This window comes from Mauremys mutica, chromosome 1, assembly GCF_020497125.1.
Source record: "Mauremys mutica isolate MM-2020 ecotype Southern chromosome 1, ASM2049712v1, whole genome shotgun sequence".
Classification (NCBI taxonomy): domain Eukaryota; kingdom Metazoa; phylum Chordata; order Testudines; family Geoemydidae; genus Mauremys; species Mauremys mutica.
The window spans coordinates 247,867,448-247,893,200 of NC_059072.1; the positions used below are offsets into that span (position 1 = coordinate 247,867,448).

General features: G+C 41.8%; 1 protein-coding gene and 1 long non-coding RNA gene across 4 annotated transcripts in view; one reads left to right on the forward strand and one right to left on the reverse strand.

The window, feature by feature from the left end:
- Positions 1-1,816: 1,816 nt before the first annotated feature.
- Positions 1,817-24,459, reverse strand: LOC123349795. 3 transcript variants are annotated; one of them, XR_006573653.1, is made up of 4 exons: positions 24,224-24,459; positions 9,263-9,432; positions 8,386-8,511; positions 1,817-2,376 (listed from the first exon to the last, which is right to left on the reverse strand). It is a non-coding gene; the product is annotated as an uncharacterized LOC123349795 (long non-coding RNA). The 3 variants fall into 3 exon arrangements; XR_006573651.1 differs by having other exon boundaries at positions 1,817-2,398; XR_006573652.1 differs by having other exon boundaries at positions 1,817-2,398; positions 23,908-24,459.
- IL1R2 (interleukin 1 receptor type 2) overlaps positions 11,318-25,753 on the forward strand; it is a 41,237-nt gene continuing 26,801 nt past the window's right edge. The window contains exon 1 of the mRNA XM_044987965.1: positions 11,318-11,366. Within this exon, the coding sequence (XP_044843900.1) occupies positions 11,353-11,366 (14 nt within the window). The 5' untranslated portion in view covers positions 11,318-11,352. The remainder of the gene's footprint in view (positions 11,367-25,753) is intronic.

Genomic DNA, 25,753 nt, shown 5'->3' on the forward strand with positions numbered 1-25,753 from the left:
AATTTGTCTAAGTAATTTTTAACTTGTTCTTTCCCTATTTTAGCCTCTGATCTTACCTCATTTTCACTGTCATTCACTATGTTAGATGTCAAATCCCACCAACCTTCTTGGTGAAAACCGAAACAAAGAAGTCATTAAGCACCTCTGCTATTTCAACATTATTCTTTTTCCCCCCCCCTTCATTGAGTAACCGGCCTACCCTGTCCTTGGTCTTTCTCTTGCTTCTAATGTATTTGTAGAATGTTTTCTTGTTACCCTTTATGTCTCAAGCTAGTTTGATCTCCTTTTGTGCCTTGGCCTTTCAAATTTTGTCCCTACATACTTGTGTGATTTGTTTATATTCATCCTTTGTAATTTAACCGTTTCCACTTTGTGTAGGACTTTTTTTTTTTTTAATAATTGAAGATCTCCTGATTAAGCCGGAGTGGTCTCTTGCCATACTTCCTATCTTTCCTATGCAGTGGGATAGTTTGCTCTTGTGCCCTTAATAATGTCTCTCTGAAAAACTGCCATCTGTTTTCAATTGTTTTTCCCCTTAGACTTGCTTCCCATGGGATCGTACCTACCAACTCCCTGAGTTTGCTAAAGTCTACCTTTCTTCCAAAAGGAGTTCTCAATAAGTGGTGTGCCGGTGCCAATATCTGACATTAAAGCCAATAAGACACGATTGGTTCCCAGCAAAATGTTCCTATTAACCAGAAGTTGTTCATATTAGGGTTGCTATGAAGCTGCGTCCCCTGTATGAATTTTTAGTGTCTCAAGATACTTGTCAATACTGTATGCTCTTTGGTGCAGGGGCTGTCATTTATTATGTTTGTGTGACATCTAGCTCAGTGGTTCTCAACCAACGATACGCGTACCTCTGGGGATAGGCAGAGGTCTTCTGCAGGGAGTACATCAACTCATCTAGATATTTGCCTGACTTTATAGTAGACTACATAAAAAGCACTAGCAAAGTCAGTACAAACTAAAATTTCATAAATTACTTGTTTATACTGATCTATATACTATACACTGAAATGTGAGTACAATATTTATATTCCAATTGATTTATTTTATAAGTATATGGTAAAAATGGGAAAGTAAGCAATTTATCACTAATAGTGTGCTGTGACACTTGTATTTTTATGTCTGATTTTTTGTAAGCAAGTAGATTTTAAGTGAGATGAAATTTGGGAGTACTCAAGACAAATCAGACTTCTGAAAGGGGTACAGTAGTCTGGAAAGGTTGAGAGCCACTGATCTAGCACAATGGGGCTCAACTTATGGGAGACAAAGTTGAAATTTTCACTGAATGGTGCTTCTGGGGGAAAAAAAATCTATTTGGAATTGTTGAAACAAAATGTTTCAGCATTTGCAATAGCAATAAAAATGTCAACATTTCCAAAATCCAAATGTTTGTTTGAAATGACCCTAACTGACCCTTCTTTCAAGTCACTTCAGCAGTAAACTGCATTTTCCCATCGTGCTATATTGCGTCATGGTAGTAGTACTTCAGGAACATGATACCTCCAGACCCTTATGGGCCAGGCTCTCTGGCTGGACTACATATCCCATGATGCACCCAGAGTCATGTGACTCCCATGATGTACTACTCAGGAGCTAGGCCAGATGGAGACTTTTGAGAGATGTTTTCCTCCAGGGAGCTTGGGCCCAGAGGAGAGAATGGGGGCTCAAACAACAACTTCCATTAGGCAATGAGCTGAAATTGGAATGTATAAACATTTTATTGAACTGATTTGAAATTAAATGTATCAGGTCAATACAACAAAACAAAATATTCCCATGTGAGTCAAGCTGACCTGAAACTAAACGTTTCAGTTCAATTTTTGAAATGTTTTGGCAAAATCGAGATTTTCCCGCAGAAAAATTCAATTTGGCAGAAACTGTATTTTCTGTTGGAAAATCATGTTCTAGATTTTTCCAGGCCAACTGTCATTATTGTCCCCATTTTACACATGGAAACTGAGGCACAGAGATTAAAGCCAAAATTATCTGAAGTATCCACTAATTTTAAGTGCCCAACCTGAGACACCTAGGATGGAATTTTTCAGAGTAATTTGCATTTTTTAGCACTTTATATATTTACAACAGAGCTCCCAGTTACAGTTATGAGTGCTTAGCACTTCTGCAAATCAGACACTGGGTGTCTCAAGTTGAGTACCCAGAAAATGAGAAGTACAAAGTGACAAACTTATGAAAATTTTAATTTGTGACTTGCCCAACATCACACTGGAATTCTGTGGCAGAAGCAGGGATAAAATCCAATTCTCCAGGGTCATATTCAACTGGCTTAACCATGAGATCATCTCTTCCTTTCCTGTAATGCCAAGCCTCTGTCACCATATGCCTTCCAGCTTTGCAACTTCTGCGGTCCTACAGACAACAGCCTCATTCACTACACAAACAACACAGCAAGATTCAATCTTTCTTAGTAACTGATTACTGACATTATACAGTTAAAATCTCAGCCATCATTTGGCATGAATGTAGTTTGCATTGACTAGGCATTCTAATGCTAGGCTTCACTAGGTATGAAAAAGAGAAATCTCTTTTCTCAGAAGCCTTTTTTGTAGGGACTAAATGGCAAAACTCTGAGAACTTTAAGAAGAATAACCCTTGGCATTACAACTCTTAGGCCTGGTCTACACTAAGGGGGGGGGGTGTCGAACTAAGGTACGTGACTTCAGCTACACGAATAGCGTAGCTGAAGTCGAAGTACCTTAGTTCGGGCTACTCACCCGTCCAGACGCTGCGGGATCGAAGTCTGCGGCTCCAAGGTCGACTCTGCCACCGCCGTTCGCGGTGGTGGAGTTCCGGAGTCGACCGGAGCGCGTGGGGAGTTCGAACTATCGCGTCTTGATTAGACACGATAGTTCGAACTCCGAGAAGTTGAACTCTCCGCGTCGACCCGCGCGGTAAGTATAGACCTACCCTAAGGAGAGTTATGGCAGTCAAGTAATCACAGCATCTGATCTATCTTTCCTTCCACAACTGTGACTCCTTCCCTACCCCCACCCCCACCATCTAGAATGGAATCTCAACCATCTCCTAAGTCTTCCCAGGCCATGCACATACACCTGTCCCCCCACCCCCACCCCCTTCCGAGTCACAAAAATCTCCATAGGTGGCATGGACCACTAACAGCTCCATGGACCATAATCAGGGATCCACCATACTAAAGCATTCAGTCTAAACACAGTCATATGATGCTGCGAGAACTGGAAGTGAATGTCCTGATTTTCAGCATTTACATCCTCAACGTTAAGTAATTTAATTGTGTCAACTTTGCACAGAACTGTACGTTTTTTTAACATTACAGTGGCTTGGATGGATGGAAGAATTTGCTCTTGGTGCCCCAGTAAGACGCACAATCATGAGAGAGCCACTCACAGCCTGTAATTCTTTATTGCACAAAATTCATACAAGGCTTTTGCTCTGCATGCTTGGAAAGCACATCCTGCTGACAGATGTTAGACAAATAAAGACTTTATTGGAAGCTGCATACTCTTCACTGTTTGTCACCTCCTCCTGGGAGTCATTCTTTTTGTACTTTGATTAGACCTTGCAACATGTGCTTGCTTAATAGTATTTCAAATCCAAAAGGAACTTATGTGGGCCTTTATGCACGCAGTGGTTGAGGAATAAGAGTCAACTCAGCCAGCTGAGTTCAGAGTTAGTCGTTCAGAATTCTCTTACGCAATTGCATTAGTCAGGACTCAAATTGCCAGGACTCAGAAGATTTGGATGTGTAAGTGAAATATTGGTATGCAAACCGTTCAACAAGTTAGAAACAGGTTTTCAATTCAGCCTGTTCAAGTTATCATCATTTGCAGTATACACACATTCATGCAGCTAAAATATTATTTGCATGAATTTCCAGATCAGCCAGAATTGGTTTGAGCTTAAAACTAAGGGTCTCTCCATATTGGGGATATTTGTATAAACTGCAATGTAGAACTGCTACACCGGTACAATACAGTGCTTGCACAGGTGTGGTACCCTAGCCTGAAATACTGGTAGCTACACACTAATAGAAAAATCCCCAGGATAGACACTGCTCTATAGGGAACAACTCCAAGCTCTGATAACAGAAAGGGGCTTCTGCTGTAGTCAGGGCAAAGGGCGCATTATGTCTCCGAGGTGGCAATACCATCCTCCACCACCATCATACTACCATTTGGGGAAATGAACATTTGTTACCAGACGGTTGCCTTTCTGGGACTGACCTCTCCTCACAATCTGAGACAACTGGATGTTGGCAAGAAGGGTATTCAGAACCTCTTCTCTTACAAAACATGAGCTACACAGTGTCTTTCTAAGGAAAAGGTAGCGCTTCTTCCTGAAACTTAACACATTCTTCCTTCCTACAAATTTGGCCAGGTTATAAGGCTGAAAAATTGCCATTCGCACATGCTCAGTGGAGACTTGTTAGCGTTTGGCAGCTAAATTCCCCAAAGGTGACTTCTGCACTGAGCATGTTCCATCCCTGCCCATCTCCTGTGCAGCACTCCTCAGAGTGACTGAGCATGCTCCAGCTGTGGGCTGCAGGAGCTGAGCAGGATTTCCCCTTCAGTTACTCCCTCCGGATGATCCAAGCGGGGGTCATGGTTGCCAGGTCCAGTTCTAGGGGCACGCAAGCAGGGCAGTCACCCCAGTGTTGCCATATTACTGTGTATTTTTCTGTTTAACTCAGCTGCTTGAAGGAGGCACTGAAAACATTTTTTGCCCTGGCCACCAAAGCCAAGAGCAGGGAGTTTGTCTCCTGTGCTCTCAGTGCTCCCCCTGCTGGCACCCAGGCAGCAAGGACTTGGAGGAAGAAGCCTGACTTGAATACAGTGGGGTGAGGAACAAGGTATGGAGCGGAGGAGGAGAGGGAGATAGAAACCTGGAAGAGGGGAGGGTTATGAGCAGGTCCTAGGAGGGAGAGAGACAGGGGAGCAGATGACCGGGGGAGGAAGAATAGATACAATGGGAAGAAGAAAGGTGGGCGCCATGGCGTGGGGAAGATGGGAGTCAGAGATGGAGGGAAGATTGGGGCAGGAGCCAGGGAAGCGGACAGTAGAGGTGGGGGACAAAACTGGAGCGGGAGCTAGAGAAGGGAGGATAGAAACAAGTGAGCAGGGAGAGCTTGGGGAAGGAGAGGGGCAGAAAGGTCTGTAAGCACTAGAGGAGGACACCCACCTCCAGAGCCCAGAATAGAACCCATTATTTCTGAGTCTCAGCTGTCTAGGAAGCACTGTGAAATGTCCTGGCAAAGTACATCTCTCTGTCCTTCTATAGTGGAAATGCCACATAGCCTTCTACTGGCTACAGTAACTCTTGTCAAGCGGTTCAGGACTGGGCTGTGGATCTAGCGATTCTAACCCTGCTGTTGACCCATGTGGGGGTCAATATGGTTCTATCAGGATGAATTTTTTCAGTTTAAGTTTTTAAAAAATGTAGGAAAATACATTGTCCCTACAGCAGTTGTAACTCCTTGTGCAGCCACAGTATTTCTATACTTTCTCATATGCATATGGAGGCAAACATAAATAACATATGCAATATTCTGAGGAAACCAGAACTGTGAATCACAACTTCTGCCATATAAACTCATCTGCAATTCATGGACAAGATCCAAATCTTCTCCTTCTGACTGTGGGGTGGGGGGAGTCTTTCAAGTTACCACATTGACAGGTGAGCAGAGAAGAGGACTTGGGATTTGCTGCAGGAGGCAAATCCTCAAGAATACATTTAAGAGGGACATGAGAAGAAATCACCTTGCTTTTCTTGGTCTATAGCCCCCTCCAAAATACGAAGGGATGTATAATTCCCAATCAGCAATGCTTAATTTGTAACAAAAGAGGTGTCGGGGCTCAAGCACTTTTTGTACAGTCATAATTGATGCAGCAAGCCCAGAGGTGCTGGAGCTATGAACTGCCAAGCCCAGAGGTGCCAGGGCTCAGCCCTGGTACAAATTAAGCACTGCCTATCAGCTTGGTATCTAGGAAGGAATCGATGGGATCTTTGTGAGGATTGTGTTCCAAAAATATGACCATGCTATGCACAAGCACCCTAACCTACTTCAGCTAGATGATACATAATGTCAGGTCAACAGCTTGTTTGATCTACCTCAGCAGCAGCAGTTGTTCTAGAACTTTCCCAGATTTGATGCATCTGAGTACAAGAACAGAAACAACACAGTGAGTTCAAAGTTACCTTTGTGTAGTGCTGCTGGGTGGCGGGGAATAAAGTGAATGTTGAAAGTGTACACTACATAACACATACCGTATATATTATGGATCAGAGATGGGGAGAGGACTTATTTTTAGCACTAGTTAACAAATGGTACATTTCCCCTTTCTTATTGAAAATTAAAATAGTGATTCAATTTTTTTGAAACCTTAAACCAGCTATACAGCTGGCCCGAAACAAGAGAAAGTTTTTCACAAAGTAAAATTTTCGTGGAAACCGTGCATTTTTCCATCAAAATTTTCAAATTTTGAAAAATGTTGATTAGCTTTAATTTTTTAATCATTGCCGGGGAGCTCATTGAAAGAGAGGTGGGGATGGGGCTGAATCGAGAGGTATATCAACCTGTGAATCAACAAACTTCACTGAATGGCCAATTTAATGCTAATGGCAGCTAAGATGTAGGTTCTTGTCACTGATTTGATATTGAGTATTTGTACCAGTAGAGCTCAGTGTCACCAACTCTCATAATTTTATCATGAATCTTGTAATACTTTTTTTTTCCCTCCAAGACTTGGAGCTTTAAGTAAAGTGATTATGTGAGGATCTCAGTTTTCATTAAATAAAAATGTTTTTAGCTTTCATAGTTGCAGAGAAAAGCTTGAAAATGTGACCTGAGTGCTCAAAAACCTGATGGCAAATTAATATCCAACATTAAAAAAAATCATGAATTCTGAAGCTAATTTTTGGGGGGAAGGCTTCGGGGGAGCTGACTCATGAGTTTTGAATGTTTAGGGTTGCCAACACTGAAAACTATTAGTATTAAGCAAACATTCTGCGTAGATATCCTCTAATATGCTGACATGAGTGTGCTAACTTTAAATCTGGATAATGATATTTCATAACAGTGGTCTTTCTTACTCATTATAAACCACAGCTCCTAACAAAGACCTGTATTTCTCAAGCAGGCACATGCGCAGGTTTGCCTTGGTTTCTTTTGAACCTGAAATACTATTAGGCAACCCTGCATGTTGTAATATGCACAGAGTCCTGAAACAAAATGCTTTTAAGCTTAACTGATTCCCGCCCCCCACCCCCAACACACACACACACATCCTGAAATATGTTGTGCTTTCAGTAGATTTTTATCTTGCTAACATCTGCGTTCTGGGAATGCTTTGACACAGTGTTTGACACGCAGCCCTGCTGCACTAGTGCAAACACCAGTGTTCTGGATGATATTTTCTGAAGTAAACTTTAGGTTTTCTCCATCCACATCAAACGTTGCCTCAGCTTGGTCTTAAAATGGAACTTTACTTTTGTAACTGATTTTCACAGAAATGGTGCAATCAGGGAAAACACTTCAGAAGTACACCACAATTGTGTAAATATAACTCCGTGTTCTTCTAGTTCTTGATCATGTTTGTAAAACAAAAATATATATGCATTGCCCTTTTAAGACTGAACATAATACAAAATCTGGTATAATGAAATATTATGTAATTCAAACCCAGTCCTTTAAGTTACTGAATCTTATAAAATGCAAAAGGACTTGATAGCAAATTACCGGATTACCTGAGCCACCCTGGCACAGGAGGCTGTCCGGCACTGGGGTGGTAGGGTTTTGCACGAGCCCAGTGACTTTTGCACAACCAGGACTCCAGATCACCACTCTGGGGCTAGTAGCCATTGCACAATGGCACCTCAAGGACACTGCGTGGAGGGGAGGGACCCTGACTCACTTTTACACCAGAACTGATGTCCATTACACACCACCTCTCCATGTCACTGAAGCAGGGTTAGTGATCCTTGTGCATTAGTACACTGGGGCTAGTGACCTTTGCACAATCACATGACCGTTCTCTTCTTGTCAGTGAGTCAGGAAAAAGCACTGTTATGACCACAGATTATTTGAATCTTTAAAACTTGAGTCTTAAAGATTTGTGCCTCATGTACACCACATGTGATGAAAATACCTCTTACAACAACCTCAAAGTTGGCAAAATAACAGGATCCTGCAAAGTGCTGTTTCTTCATCTTCTGAGAAGCAGCAATTCCAAATAACAATTCTGCAAATCTTCTTTCATGGTTACAACAGTATAGGCTTTTGAAACACTTGTTTAAGTTACATTTGTTAAGGCTGAAATCTTTATTACTGGCTACGTGAGTTGTAAAGAGACAACACTGCATATCTTTCTTGGTTAGACATACCTTGTCAGAAAATTTCAGAGGACATCACTTCTACCCCATCAGAAAGCCAGGCAGAGATAAGACCTGTGAGAATTTGAGGCTGAAAAACTTTTGTTTTTATATTGTCTGGAATAATAGCACTTGAATCTGTAAATAGAAAAAGCAAAGTTTGAATCTGGAAAGAGAAAAGACAAATTTTATTAAGAGTAAGAGATTATACTGCATGATCAAGCTGAAGAAAATTAAATTCAAACTCTGATTGTTCCACAAACATTTAGTTATCATAACTCCCCAGGAGGATGTCAAGTTACAAGTATTTCATCATTAGAATAAAGTCATCACACCCTGAAAATACAAAACTGTTGCTAGTGATTTGTTTTGTAAATTGTAGCTTTATACCTAAACGTGTTAATTTGCCTATCACACCAGATTTTCCATGCTAGAAACCAGTAATGGCTCTCTGTCAACATATCAGATGGGTTTCAACAAGTATATGAAAGTTTGGATGCTTGGTGAAGCTTATCCAAACCAATTGACTTTTTGCAAAATGAGGATGAAAATCTCCCAAGAGCAGGATTTCACACAGTATTTTGCAACTTCTAGTTCCAATTGCATAGAACAGCCCAAAAATGAGAGGGGCAAAACAGAGAGACAAGGTGGATGAGGTAATAGCTTTCATTGGACCAACTTCTGTTGGTGAGAGAGACAAGCTTTCGAGCCTCACAAACTTTTTTGAATCACAGTTAGAGGTTGTGGTCATAAGCAAAGGTTTTGGATGGATCTTATTATAGCTCAACTGGTTTGCTGATCCTGAACAAACTATGCAGGATAAAAATCTATGACGGTTATCCCTTTGAACAAAACTTTTAGAGATCAACAGCTCCACTGACCTACCTACCTGCTTTCTTCAAAGACAGAAATGAGATGTTTGGTCTCCAGGTGTTCTAGCTGAAAGATACTGCATTAGAAACAGCAGTAGCTGGAACACTGCAGGTCACATCCCTGGCTCATAATGGATTAGGAATCATCCAGAAGGGGGCAGTGGTAAATGACTGCAATAACACATGGCTACAAGAGAACAGAGTATTTTGAAGTGCTCATTAAGCTAGATCTATTTTCACCAAAGGGACAAGGCCCCTTTTTTCCCCCTTTTTTTTTTTAAATTTCACAAAACCCTGCTAATTCTAAAAGTGGTGAATACTAAGCAGTCCCCTTAGCAATATTTTCCAAGCCAGGTTTGTTTTCTTCGTATTCTTTGTCAACGAACTTCAGTTAGAAAATAACACTGACATTTTTTCAAGTGATCCTTTCAAATCTCTCTATAGAGGGATATTATGCTAGTTGGGCAAGTACTCTGACGTTTCCTGTTGCTTTCTAAGTGTTCTAGCATCAAAGCAGAACAAAGGGCATAGGAAGGTGTCTCTCTTCATCTCAGAACTTAAAAGGAAAAAAGAAAGGGAGGGTTCTACTTCAGGAAATAAAATGTCTGCAAAATGTGCTATGCTACTTCAGTAGTTCAGCCAGCAAAATACTAGAACAGCATCATGTCTTTCCCAAACAGTTCCCCCAAGTGGCGGTTTCCTCCATCTTGCACTTATGAAGTGCCATGTCATAGAAGAGCATTCTCATGGGTGTAATTCCCACAGGACAAAATGTGGCCCAATATAGATGAGCCAAAGTGAGCTATAGAGCCAAATCTTCTCAGTCTTGGATAAAATGGGACCCAAAGTCGAGTCACTGTTGCCTTTGGTTTTGGAAACAGTCTTTCCATGTTCACAGAGCCATTGTCTGTTAATCTCCTCTAGCACTGCCTATTTTCACCTTCTCCTTTCTCTAACATTTATGTCTCTTTGTAACCAACATCTCTCACCTATTTGAAGTAAATGTTCTTTGCTAACATTAGATGGCAGCATCTCCCCCTCTCCCTTTTAATTAGACTAGAAGGTGTCATCACAAACTTTTCTCCAAGGATTATGTATTTGCTTACTGGTCTCCCTCTCACTTTTCCTATGTTATCTGCAGTTATATGGATGGCTTCTGGCTGAACAGATCCAGATCTCTCTTAGGAAGCTTTAGAGACTATACTTTTCAGGATACGCGGGAACTGTTACACCTCTGGGATTTGCTCAACAGTCATGGCAACTTGAGAAATGGGGCACTGAGCTGAACCCTGCAATATTACTCAACCTGGAGCAGTATATAGGAACTTGACATTATTATATGTTTCTATAGTTGAAGAGCAACCATGTACTTTTGGTCTGGATGCTGGTTGGTTCATGTTAAAGAAGAGACACTAACAATACGGTTTCCGTGTGAGAGCACCGTGTATGTGACTCAATTTCTAACCTCAGCCATCCTGAACTAACTCTCAGTGAGTGCTCTTCTGACAGGCTTGGGGAAGCAATTAAGGCTACTACATAGACAATAGCCTTACAATGGCATAGCACACAGTCAGTATCACTTGTTTAGTGTGAGCCAGGAGATTCTACGTCATAAAACCGTGATGATGTCAGTGGACTTCTGGCTAACTTATTCAAAATAGAATAGATAGAAAACTGATCAGGGTCATGGCTCTATTAACCAATGTCGTGTTCTGCAGAGACGCTAAATGTGACACACTGCATCTTCATGCAGTGACTTATGGGGAAACACATTAATTTTATGAATCATTGTGGGCCAGGGATTGTATACAACTATGGGGGGTAGGAGGGGTTACCACAGTTCCTCCAGGCATTTAACAGCATGGGATGATTAAGGCTAATTGCTGAAACTGTAAGCAACTCCAGAGAAGTACCCCTCCCGGCGGTGGGTTACATATACTGGTTCAGAGACCAGACAAAGAAAGGGTGTTCAGTTTAAAAAAGCTGAGTTTAACTGACGCAGGCTCTTCTTTTGATTCAGCAAACGGGCAGGACCTTCTGGCAAGCAGGCCTCAATTCTTGTGGAAGGGTTGGGAAGACTTTGGCTTCCTAGGGCTCCATCAGACTAATGGGTGATTGCTGGTAAGTTTTTAGCATGCATTTAGGAACCGCTGGGTTTTTTTTATGTTTTATCTGTAATGCTTTTACCTGAAACTAAATGTATTTTGCTTTGTGAAGCTGGCTGGCAACTGGCATACACTGTCATAGCCCCTGGAGAAAGTTTAACCACAGGTGCTGGATGCTGATCAGACTTGCTAGGGAAGTACAGAGAGATTGCAAGTCTAAACCTTCAGTCAGGAGGATGAGAGAGATGGTCTCTGCTCAAGAGAGGTGGTAACTAGAAAGCCTGAAACTTTTAAATTAGTGCCTTGGAGGAAGAATGGGAGGTGAGAGGTTCAGTTAGCCCTGAAACTGTGACACTGAGCACCTTCAATTTCCTTTGAAGCCAGCTGATTTGTTTTCTGAGAAGGCTCTGCCCCAGTATCCTCCACAATCTGAAATTGTTTGGACCAGCAAGAATGCAGAGCCGCTTGGGGAATCAGTTTGCCAAAAATTTGGCTTCAGTTTTAAAAAGACATTTGCCTCCCTGGTCTATGTTTCTATGCCTGTTTGTTTAGTCAGAGGTCATGAAATTAACATAACCCTCCACGGTGGTGTTATAATATGCAGTCCCCACCAGCGTGCCTTGTCATGTTAGGATGCGGCATTGCAGGAACTCTTCCTTTCTAGTGCCCCCAGGTCCTGATTCTGCAATGGTCTGCTGTCTTTGAGGCCTGGCCAGGTTAGCTCTCAGGCCAGTCCCCTTCCAGGGGGAACAAAGTACATCTCAGCTCAATTTACCTCATAATGCCCTACTTGGGCATTAAAGACCATAATATAAACACTTTTCCTTCACAGAGACCCAAGGCCAATGTTGTCAATGTTGACAATTTCCTAATAAAAAAAAAATGTTGCAACCAACACGGGGGAATTCTTGATTAGACCTTGTCTTAACAGATAAAGAGGAACTGCACACAGAGCTAAAAATTAGTGGTAGCTTAGGTACAAGTGATCATGTATTGATCAGATTTATAACATAGAAACGGAATAGAGTACAGACCAGTAATATATAGTTGGTGTTTTGATAGAGGCAATTTCACAAAGCAGAAAACAATTATGAGCCAAATCATTTGGGAGGAAGAATTTAATCAGAAAAGCATGAATGATCATTGGGAATCATTTGAGAACACCTTATTAGAGACCCAAAAAGGCCACAATTGAGGAAGAAGGCCATGCTGATTAAGAAACTGTAGAAGGGAAGTAAAGACAGCTATAAAAGATAAAGGAAAATATATAAGAAATGGAAGAAAGGGAAAAGTGATGATAAATCAGAAGTTAGGTATTATAGAAAATTGATAAGGAAAGCAAGGAGACACAAGGAGAACTCTATGGCCAGCGGAGTTGTGTTAATGTTGTTCCCAATATTTAAAAGAAAAAAAAAACAATCTTGACAATAGTATTGACCGTTGCTAGATGGGCATAGTAGAATTATCAATAATAATGCAGAAAAGGTGGAAGTATTCAATAAATATTGCAATTCTTTATTTGGGGAAAACCAAAACTATAGGCTCAGCATATGGTGATGATAATATTCTTTCTATTTCACTAGTATTTCAGGAGCATGTTAAACAGAAGCTACTGAAGTTAGACATTTTTAAATCAGCAGGTCCAGGTTTTTTGCATCCAAGAGTTTTTGAAAAGTTGCCTGAGGAGCTTGTTGGACCATTTATGCTGATTTTCACTAAGTCTTGGAGCACTGGGGAAGTTCCAGAAGTCTGGAATAAAGCTAGTGTTGTACCAATTTTTAAAAAGGGTAAATGGGATGATCTGGGTAATTATATGCCTGTCAACCTGACACTGATCCCAGGCAAGATAAAGGAGTGGCTGAAATGGGACTCTATTAATAAAGAATTAAAGAAGCGTAATGTAATTAATACAAATCAACATGGGTGTAGGGAAATAGCTCCTGTCAAAATAACTTATCTTTTTATGATGAGATTACAAATTTGGTTGATAATAGTAATAGTGGTGACAAAATATACTTAGATTTCGGCAAGGCATTTGATTTGGTACTGCATGACATTTTGGTTCAAAAACTAGAATAATATAAAATTAACAAGACACACATTAAATGGATTAAAAACTGGCTAACTGAGAGGTCCCAAAATGTAACTCTAATCAGGGAATTATCACTGGGCAGTTGTGTTTCCTGTGGGGTCCAGCAGGATTTGCTTTTTGGTCCTACACTATTTAATATTTTTATCAATAACCAGGAAAAAAACAAAAAATCACTGAAAGTTTGTAGATGACACAAAATTGGGGGAGTCGTAAGAAATGAAGAGGCTAGGTCATTGATTCACAGTGATCTGGATGGCTTAGTAAACTGGGGTGCAAGCAAATCACATTAAAATACATGTTAAGTGTAAATGTATATATCTAGGAACAAAGAATGTCAACCATATTTACACAACGGAAGACTCTATTCTGGGAAGTTGTGACTTTGTAAAAGATGTGGTGTGGATAATCAGCTGAACATGAGCTCCCAGTGTGACACATAGCCAGAAGAGCTAATGCAATCCTGGGATGCATAAATGGGAATCTGGTGTAGGAATACAGAGATTTTTTACATCTATATTTGGCACCGGTTCAACCACTGCTGGAATGCTGCATCCAGTTCTGGTGCCCAAAGTTCAAGAAATGTGTTGATAAATTGATGATGATTCAGAGAAGAGCCATGGGAATGACTGAAGGATTAAAAAAACATGCCTTATAGTGATATACTCAAAGAGCTCCAACTATTTAGCTTAACAAAGAGAAGTTTAAAGGATGAGTGGATTACAATCTATAAGTATCTATATGGGGAACAAATATTTAATAATGGGCTCTTCATTTGAGCAGGGAAAAAAGGTGTAGCATGAAGCTAGACAATTTCAGACTGGAAATATGGTGTACATTTTTAATAGGGAGAGTCATTTAACCCTGGGAACAATTTACCAAGGGTCATGGTAGATTCTCCATAACTGACATTTTTAAAATCAAGAGTGGATGTTTTTTCTTATTTTTTCTTGGAATTATTTCGGAGAAGTTCTATGGCCCAAGTTATGCAGGAGGACAGATTAGATGGTCACAATGATCCCTTCTGGCCTTGGAACATATGAAGGTTAGGCCCCTGTCTGGGCCAGGTTACTTGATTAGGGCAGGAAGAGCCTTCCTTCCCTACCCTGGCTGTACCCAGAATTGGCACCCAGTAAAAGCAGCCAGCCTCTTTTATCTGGCTTGCTGGTCTCTGATTGGCCTCTGCCTGGTCCTGGCTCTTCTAGGTGCCAGAGGACCAACTCTTGCTGGTTCTGCTTGCCAACAGATCATGGGAGGCCTCTCTAGGCAAACCCTGGTGGTCTGAACTCGCTGCTCTTTCCTTCCATGAGGACACCTTCTTAGGGTGGACTGTGCCAATATGATGGGGCTTCTGGCAGGGAGCATCGAATGAATACCTGGTATGCACCATTACAGGTGTCTTAACAACGCTAGCCGTCCTTATTAAAACAAATTGCTTCCCTATGCTACGATAATGATTCCCAAATACTTTTCACTTTAATGAGTTTATTTTTATTCATTTTTTTTAAAAAATGTGCTCATCAAAATAGCTCAGAATGCACAAACCCATTGAAATTAATACAGCAGAAAAACAAAGAATAAACATACGTAGCCTTCATTGCAAGCAAACACAGGATCTTGCACATTTGTCATTATTATTGCAGCATTTTGGATCCTTATTTTAGAATGTTATGGCCTTTCTTTCCTAGGGTGTAATGGAAGATATTAGAATTTATCCTTTTCATTCACAGCTGATTCAGTTTCTTCTGCTTCCTATTTTCTTATGTGCAAAAACTAAGCTTTTCCTCCCGTAGAAACGATCCATATGTGATACTGCTCCTTCTCTGACTCACCTCACGTCACTCTGATGTTGCCTGCCCTGGTTGCCTCCCCCACGTTTGACTTAAATCCATTGTTCTAAATCCCTCCTGTGGTTTGCAGAGAAGTGAAAGTTCTCATGGAAACTGTCGACTAAGCCTTAATCAGGTTCTGTATTTGGCTAAAAACTTTTGTCAGCTGGAATGGAACAGACTTTTGAGGAAAACCAAAAGATTGAGGAATCTACCACATGTGACTACTGGGACCCCGGCATGTAAAACACCAGGGAATAACAAATAAATAAATAAATAAAACTGTAAGCATCTAGCTTGGTCTCTAGTCCTCCCACTGTTCCCACTTTAAGGCCTTGGTCCTTAACTTCAAAGCAATCAATGGATCAAGTCCAATAGATGTTAGATACTTCATTTCAATCTATGAACCACTAAGACAGTTGTGCTGCTCTGGGCCAATGCAGGTCAGAAAGTCAGGGCCGCCCAGAGGATTCCGGGGGCCCGGGGTCTTCGGCGGTGGGGGGCCCTTCCGTTCCGGGACCCGCCGCCGAAGTGCCCCGAAGACCCGCGGCGGGAGCCCCCCGCCGCCGAATTACCGCTGAAGCGGGACCCGCCGTTGAAGTGCAGCCCGGTCTTCGGCGGTAATTCGGCGGGGGGGGGGTCCCCGCCGCGGGTCTTCGGGGCACTTCGGCGGCGGGTCCCGGAACGGAAGGGCCCCCCGCCGCCGAAGACCGGGCTGCGCTTCCGCGGCGGGTCCCGCTTCCCCCCCGCCCCGGCCCCAGCCTCTTACCCCCGGCTCCCTCCTCACCCGGAGCCTCAGCGCCTCGCCGGAACAGCCGCAGCGTGTGGCCGGCGGGGCCTGAGCTCCGTCCCGCTCAGAGCCGCGTGGGGAGGGGGCGGGGCTCAGCCCGGAGCTCCCAGCCCCGCCCCCTCCCCATGCGGCTCTGAGCGGGGCGGGGCTCAGGGGCTCAGCCGGAGACTCGGCGCTTGATGCGCTGAGGCTCCAGGAGCGGGGCGGAGGCGGGAGCCTCCGCTCTTCTCTTGGGGGCCCCTGCGGAGCCCGGGGCCCGGGGCAAATTGTCCCCTTTGCCCCCCCCGGGCAGCCCTGCAGAAAGTTCAGACAGAATGGTATGAAGACAGAGACAAAGTTCTGTCAGGGGAAGGACTCCTGCTGTGGAACACATTTCCAGAGAGATGAGACAAATCCGGAGCCTGATCATGGTTAGGAAGTGTTTCTCTTTGATATAGCTTTCCCACCAAAACCGGAATGACATTTATAACACCAACCAGGTCTCATTCTCCTCCCCCCACAAAATAAAAAAACAAAGACATGCAAGCAGAGTTTCTCTAACTGGAAAAGGGGCACAGGAAGAGAGACTCAGTGCTGTCAATTAGGAACTGCACTATTGCCTACTTTGTGTGGAAAGGTTTCGAATACACTGGTGATGGGCAGCAGTGCAAAACCCTTAGATAGACCAGGAGTGCATCCAGTCTGGTCTCTGGTTTCTAGCAATGGCCTATATATTTTATCATGGACTTGGGGAGATTTCTCCTTGACTCCAGCTGCTGTTCCATGGGCATAGCAATATAAGTTTAATAATGGTAGCATACAAGGGAGTAATTATTTCATCATTTTGTTTGACTATATAAAGTGTAAATATTACCAGAGTTGTAAATCCTGAAAATTAGTAGGGCTATAATTCCAATAAGAAAATATGTTCCTATAGTGATGCTTATTTTCATAGAAATCTGTCATAGATTCATAGAGTTTAAGGCCAGGGGACTATTAGGCCATGTAGTCTCACCTGTATAATATAGGTCACATAATTTCACCCAGTTATCCCTATACTGATTGTGTTGACTAAAGCATAGCTTCCAGAAAGGCATCAAATTTTGATTTGAAGACATCAACAGATGGAGAATCTACCACTTCCCATGGTAGTTTGTTCCAATTGTTAATCACCGCCATGGTTAAAAATTTGTACCTAACTTCAAATTTGAAGTTGTCTGGCTTCAGTTACTAATTCTTGATTTTTATTCTGCTTTTCTCCACTAGATAAAGAGTCCTTTAGTACCCAGTATATTCTCCCTATAAAGGATATACTGTAATCAAGTTACCGCTTAATCTTCTTTTCTCCCACTGTAAGGCATTTTCTCCAGCACTCAAATCATTTTTCTGGCTCTTTTCTGCACCCTCTCTAGTTTTTCACCATCCTTTTTAAAATGTGGGCTCTAGAACTGGACTCGGTGTTCTAGTCTCAGTCTTATCAATGCCATTTACAGAAGTAAAATCACCACTCTACTTCCGCTTACTGAACCCCTGTTTATACATCCAAGGATTTCTTTAGCCCTTTTTGCCACAGCATCACACTGGGACTTCATGTTCAGTTGCTTGTCTGCTATAATCCCTACATCCTTTTGAGAGGCACTGCTTTCCAGCATTCAGTCCCCCACTCTGTAGGCACAGCCTGAGTTTCCTTTTTCTAGATGTAGAACTTGCATTTAGCTGCATTTAAAAAAAGCATTTTGTATGAATGGGATCATCTTAGTAAACAATCTAGCTTGCTCTGTGTGACTGCCTTGTCCTCATTATTAGTTACTATTTCATGTCTTTGTGTCATCCACAAATTTTTCTCAGCAGTAATTTTATATTTTCTTACAGATCATTGATGAAAACGTTGAATAGCCTAGTACCAATCCTTGCAGAACCCCACTAGACACACTCTCAGTTCAGTGATGATTCCCCATTGATGAGTACTCTGAAATGTCAGTTAGCCAGTCCTTAATCCATTTAATATGGCCATTTTTAATGCTAATTTGTAATCAGAATATTGTGCGTTATTAATTCAAACACCTTACAGAATATTACATTTATCAACCAGACTTGGAATTGGGGGTGCTGGAACACTTTGTATAGTGGGGGTGCTGAGAGCCACTGAACCAAACTGTAAACCCTGTATATGATGGAAACAACTTCAAGCCAGGGAGTGTGGCAGCACCCCCAGTACCCATAGTTCTAGCATCGATGCTTGGAATCTCCTCAACGAATGAAAGCAGGTTTGTTTGACAAGACCTATTTTCCATAAAACCATGTTGACGGCCATTTAATTATATTCCTATCCTTTAGTTCTTTATTGATTGAATCCCTTATCAGCTTTTCCATTATTTTTCCTGGGATCGATGTCAGGTTAATTGGCCTATAGTTTCCCAGGCCATCCTGCTTGCCCTTTCTGAATATGAGCATAACATTAGGACTCTTCAAGTCTTCTGGAATTTTCCTGGCATTCTAGGATTTATTAAAAAAGGAACATCAGCAGGCCAGCAATATCCTCAGCCAGCTCTTTAAGGACATTCAGGTACAAATTATCCAGGCTGTTGATTTAAAAAGCTTTATCACTACTAAATGTTGTTTAACATTGCCTTTGGTTACTAATGGACTGGAAAATATTTGATCATCCTCATGTGACATGAGTACTCATAGACTTTAAGGCCAGAAGGAACAATCTTGGTAGACTAGTCTGACCTTCTCCATATTGCAGGCCACAGAACCTCACCCACTCACTCCAGCATTAGGCACATAACCTCTGGCTGAGTTACTGAAGTCCTCAAATCTTGATGTAAAAAAATTCAAGTTACAGAGAATCCACCATTTACACTAGTTCAAACCCCAAGTGACCCAATGCCTCATGCTGCAGAGAAGGGTGAAAAACGTTCATGGTCTCTGCCCATTTGATCTGGGAAAATTCCTTCCTGACCGCAAATACGGCTATCAGTAATACCCTGAGCATGTGGGTGAGAGCCACCAGCCAGACACCTGGGAAAGAATTCTCTGTGATAACTCAGAGGCCTCTGCATCTAGTGTTTCTGTCTGTTGGAGATATTTGCTATAGCAGACACACACATGGGCTATATGCCATTGTAGGCAACCTCATTGTACCATCCTTTCCATAATCTTATCATGCTCAGTCTTGAAACAAGTTAGAGTTTTTTGCCTCCACTGCTCCCCTTGGAAGGCTATTCCAGAACTTCACACTTCTGATGGTTAGAAACCTTTGCCTAATTTCAAGCCAAAACTTGTTGAGGGCCAGTTTATATCGATTTGTTCTTGTGCCAAAATTGGCCCTTGCCTTAAATAACTCTGCTTCCTCCCTGGTATTTATCCCACTGATGTATTTATAGACAGCAATCATGTCTGCCCTCGGTCTTTATTTGGTTAGGCTAAATAAGCCATGCTCCTTGAGTCTCTTCTTGTAAGGCACATTCTCCAGTCCTCTGATCATCCTTTCACTCCTTCTCTGCACCTATTCAGGTTTAAATTAATATTTCTTAAACATGGGAGACTAGAACTTCACACAGTATTCCATGCCTTGTACAAGGGTACTAACACTACCCTGTCTCTACTGGAAATACCTTGCCTAATGCCTCTTAGGACTGCATCAGCCTTTTTTTACAGCCTACCTGGCTATTACTGGTATTTTTTCCTACCCTCTGTTGTTCCTTTTCCCAGTATCTTCTTTTACTTGATTTATCTCCTGCTCAGTATTAGAATCAGGCATGGAGATTGCATGAGCATCTCCCAGCTGTCTTCCCTGAATTCCTAGGTAAAAGCTGCATCGTTATTAACAGTTTTACCATCTCCCTCTAGTAATGGGACTATACTATTGCTAGGATTTCCCTGGTTGCTAATATAATAATAATAATAAAAAAAACCCCTCCATCAATGTCTATTAGCCAGGATGGTCAGGGATGCAACCCTATGCTGGAAGTATCCCTAGCCTCTGTTTGCAAGAAGCTGGGAATGGGCAACAGAGGATGGATCACTTGATTATTGCTTGTTCTGTTCATTCCCTCTGAAGCACCTGGCATTGGCCACTGTCGGAAGACAAGATATTGGGCTAGATGGATCATTGGTCTGGAGCACTATTGCCACTTTTATGATCTCCTTATTGTACTTAGCTATGCCTGTTCAGGATTTTTCCTTGTCTTTAGCTTCCCTTATCAAATTTCTATACTTCATAACTTCTAATCTCTACAGATTGATATTTCTCCTTTTCATTATATATTATTTTTTATTTCTAATTGCTGCCTTCACTTTGCCACTGAACCAGGATGGGCTTTTAGCCAAATTTGTCCTCTTTCTTGATCATGGAATCATGGCTTTTTGGCCATCTAATAAACTCTTCTTAAAGAACTCCCAATTTTTATTCACATTTTTCCACCTAAATTTTTCCCCTCAATAAGTTTCACTCATAATTTTCCTCAACTTTGGGAAATCAGCCCTTTTGAAGCACCAGATATGTACATTACTGGTTTAACTGTCCTCTGTTTGCTGATATTGAATGTAATCAAAGCATGATCACTGCTCCCTAGGCAACCACTAACTTCTAGTTCTGTGATTAATTCATCTTTATCCATCATAACAAGGTTCAAAATAGTGTTACTTCATGTTGGGTGCAATACCTTTGATGGTAGAAATGTTGTAGAAATTCTAATGATGTTTTGCTACTGGCTGCATGAGGGCTTTAGCATAAGTACCCCAAATTAACATTCCCTATAACACAATTGTTCTTTCCACACATTCCAGACAGGTGCTTAAGGAGTCAGTCCTGTGATTGTTGTATTTATCTGACTTTTCCTTTACACAGTGGAGGGAAAAACCACAACCCTGATGGAGTGGGAAACAAAACAAAACAACCCACACATTTTAGTAAATGAGAACATAAGAATGGCCATACTGGGTCTGAGCAATGGCCCATCTATCCCAGCATCCTATCTTCTGACAGTAGCCAATGCCAGATGCTTCAGAGGGAGTAAACAGAATATGGCAATATGTTGAGTGATCCATCTCCTGTCTTCCAGTGCCAGCTTCTGGAAGTCAGAAGTTTAGGGACACCCAGAGCATGGAGTTGTATCCCTGACCATCTTGGCTAATAGCCTTTGTCAAGGTTCCTTCCCCACTCTGGACTTTAGAGTACAGATATGAGGACCTGCATGTGAACCCCTAAATTGAATTACCGGCTTAGATCTGGTTTTGCTGCCACCACTCCCAAATGCTAACTCCCTTCCCTGGATAGTCTTGAGAGACTTCTTCACCAAGTTCCTGGTGAACACTGATCCAACCCCTTGAATCTTAACACAAGGAGAATTTAACCATTCCCCCTCCTTTCCCCCACCAATTCCTGGTGAGTCCAGATCCAATCCCCTTGGATCTTAAAACAAGGAAAAATCAATCAGGTTCTTAAAAAGAAGGCTTTTAATTAAAGAAAGAAAGATAAAATCATCTCTGTAAAATCAGGATGGAAAATAACTTTACAGGGTAATCAGATTCATAGAGCCCAGCGGAACCCCTTTTAGCCTTAGGTTCAAAGTTACAGCAAACAGAGGTAAATCCTCTTAGCAAAAAGGAACATTTACATGCTGAGAAAACAAAGATAAAACTAACATGCCTTGCCTGGCTGTTACTTACAAGTTTGAAAAATGAGAGACTTGTTCAGAAAGATTTGGAGTGCATGGATTGATGTCTGGTCCCTCTTAGTCCCAAGAGCGAACAACCCCCAAAAACAAAGAGCACAAACAAAAGCCTTCCCCTCACCAAGATTTGAAAGTATCTTGTCCCCTTATTGGTCCTTTGGGTCAGGTGTCAGCCAGGTTACCTGAGCTTCTTAACTCTTTACAGGTAAAAGGATTTTGGTGTCTGGCCAGGAGGGATTTCATAGTATTGTACACAGGAGGGCTGTTCCCTTTCCTTTATAGTTATGACAGCCTTTGATGGAGCTATCTCCAGAACTTAATTAGTTCTTTTTTCAACCCACTTATACTTTTGGCCTTCACATCATCCTCTGACAACAAGTTCTACAGGTTAATTGTGTATTGTGTAAAGAAGTACTTCCTCATATTTGTTTTAAATTTGCTGCCTATTAATTTCATTGGGTAACCTCCAGTTCTTATGTTATGAGAAGGGGAAACCAACACTTCCTTATTTACTTTTTCCACACAATTCTTGATTGTATAGGCCTGTAATATATGCCCCTTTTGTCATCTTTTTTTTCAAGCTGAACAGCCCAAGTCTTTTTAATCTCTCCTCACATGGAAGCTGTTCCATATCCTAATCATTTTTGTTGCCCTTCTTTGTACTTTTTCCAATTCTGATGTATCTTTTTTTGAGATAGGATGACCAGAACTGCACACAGTATTCAAGGTGTGGGCGTACCATGGATTTATATAATGGCATTATGATAAAACAGAAATTACCTATCCCTTTCCTACTAGTTCCTCGTTTTTGTTAGTTATTTTTTACTGCTGTTGCACACTGAACAGATGCTTTCTCAGACTCCAGTGTCTCTTTCTTGAATGGTAAAAACTATTTTTTATCATTATTTTGTATGTATAGTTGGGATTAAGTCTTCCAGTGTGCATTATTTTGCATTTATCAACACTGAATTTCATCTTTCATTTTGTTGCCCAGTCACCTGTTCTGTAACTCTTCACTCAGCTTTGGACTTCACAGTCTTGAATAATGTAGTATTGTCTACAAATTTTTCCATCGCAGCTTTCACCCCCTTTTCCAGATTATTTATGAATTTGTTGAATAGCACTCATCCCGGTGTAGATCCTTAGGGGACCCCACTCTTTACCACTTTCCATTGTGAAAACTGACCATTTATTCCCACACTTTGTTTCCTATCTTTTAACCAGTTACTGATCTATGAGAGAACCTACCCTCTTATCCCATGGCTGCTTACTTTCCTTAATAGATTTTGTTGAGGCACCCTTTCTGAAAGTCCAAATACACTATATCCACTGACTCACCCTTGTCCACATGCTTGTTGACACCCTCAAACAATTCCAATAGATTGGCAAGGCATGATTTCCCTTTACAAAACTTGTGGTGTTTCTCCCACAACACAGTGTTCATCTATGTCCGATAATTCTGTTCTTTACTATAGTTTCAACCAATTTGCCTGGTACTCAAGTTAGACTTACTGGGCTGTAATTGCCAGGATTGCCTCTGGAGCCATTTAAAAGAAAACAGTGTTACATTAGCTATCCTCCAGTCATCTGGTACAGAGTATGAAAAGTATACCACAGTTAGTAGTTCTGCATTTTGACATTCACCTGGGTGAATAGCATCTGGTCCTGGTAACTTATTGCCATTTAATTTAGCAGTTTGTTCCAAAACCTCCTCTATTGACATCTCAATCCTGGACAGTTCCTCAGATTGTCACCTAAAGAGAATAGCTCAGGTGTGGGAATCTCTCTCACATCCTCTGCAGTGAAGACTGATGCAAGGATTGTAAGAATGGAGGAAATATTAGCAGATTTAGAGGTTTTTGGGTTTTTTTGGAGTTTTGTACCAGGATGAACCCATTAAATAATTAGGAATCAATTTAATTGATTCCCACAGTTCTTGTAAATGGATAGTTGATTGCTTACATTGTAGCATGTCCTTTCTTCTTGGTCTTCTCTCTCTCACGATTGTTTTGCATATAATCAGTTACATCTATTCCACCATTTTGAATTTGTTTAGCAACTTGCATTTGAGAATCTTAAGGTACTTTCCAAACATTAATGAATGAACCCGCACAACACTCTGTTGAGTCTAACTTATGGGAATCGTGGGTGATCGATATATCTGAAAAATTAAGCCATAAATGACTCACCCAAGGTCAGACAGAGAAGGTCTTCGCTGCAGGGTTAACTCGGGTGATCAGCACCAAAGTTAGCCTAGTTTGGGTCTAATCCTCCACACCTCAAAGCCCCACCCTGGATGGGTTACTGGATCCTTATTGCTGCTGCACCCACCAATGTGAGTCACTAGGATTTATAGGCGCACATCCCATGGGTCTTTGCTCTGCACTAAGCTGAGCTGTTCTGATTCTTTCCCAGTGAATTGTGGGAAAACTCGTTGGTCCTTCACTCAGATTTTAGCAGCCATCCCAGACAAGCCACCTAGCCCAGAATAGAAGCACCACTAACCTCAGCTAAGAGAATTGCACGTATTGGCAAGAGCAGTAGTTAGTGGCAACACCCACATCAGAGCCGGAGTTAACGGTAAAGTGAAGAGAAACCCGCAGTGCTGGAAACAGAGCCCTAGACTCCTGATCCCCTTTGCTTTAATAGCTAGATGACATTCCTTCTTGATAATATTTAGCTTGTTAGAAAAATGGGTCCTTTCCTAGACGTTGAGCCTTTGTTTTTTCTCCACTGAGCTGTGAGTCTGTGTAGTACTAGAATGCCACAGCATTCTTAGAAGGTGCTGACACTCCATTAGAGTCTTCAGAGGTGACAAACGTACAGAGCAGCTTTGAGCTGCCTTTTGCCTCACATAAGTGGCACACTGCACAGCAACAAAGCAGTTGATTCTTGATGCAATACTGTTCTTTGTTCATCCACTGCAAAATTTCACTTGCAAAAAAATCCCCTAGGCTTTCACCAGGGTACAGGACGTGTTAAACAATGTGTTCTCCTGCTCATTGTACAATTTCCTGATGGGTTGCTCTCTCTGACACATTTTCTCTTGTGCTTGTTCCTTTCCTTTTGCACTCTTCTCAAAGCAATAGAAGAGTTTCACTAGAAAATCTAGGGGGAGCAAATCTGATGACGGGGCTGTATTCATTTGATTGACATCTGGGCAGGTGAGACAAGCAAAGCCTCTGCTAAAAATGGTGCCAATCGCTGTGTGCGTTTCCTGCAGTGATCTGAGAATGCCTTTGTTCCCTGCCTATCACGATGACTGGATTGTGTAACACAAGAGCTACACAGTTACTTGGACTAATCCTTGGATTAGATAGCCTTTTTTTCCTAGTGGCTTGGTAATATTTTGGGCAGTGGCATAGTTGGCTGTGAACGTGTCCAGGAATCAAATTGTAATGAGCTATTTGGACCCTTCACAGGGGTCATGGATCCACAGGATCTGTGCTACACCCCATTTTTAAACAGTCTCTTGGAGGAACCCCTTTAGTGTTCCAAACCCCTCAGGGGTCTCAGTCTTCCTTCAGGGTTGGCTATGCAGCCTCACTGTCTCCTAGATTGAACTACTGGGCTTCAGCACTCCTGCTTCACACTGAGCGCTCTGCTTGGGGAGTCCAACTGAGAGAGACTCTTAGGAAAGACTTGACCACTCTTTAGAGACTAATGCACCCCAGGCAGTATTTGTAGTGATACCCCAAACACCATTTTCAGAAGAGTAGGATTTATTAGTCAAGTGGAACGCCACATTGGAAGGCTTTAGATTAGCACTGAGAAATAAAGGTTAAAGCACAGTCCTTTCTGGTTAAGCCATATTTCACCAGCCAAGCTGTAGTGAACTCCACTTTTGGGCTCTGTCTCTCTCTCCAACTTCATTCCTTAGGCCTGGGCTACGCTACAGAGTTAGGTCGATGCAAGGCAGCTTACGTCTACCTAACTCTGTAAGCATCAACTCTAAAATGTAGCTCCCACTGATATAACTCGCTCACTACACCAACTTAATAACTCCACCTCTGCGAGAGGCGTAGTTAGGCTAAC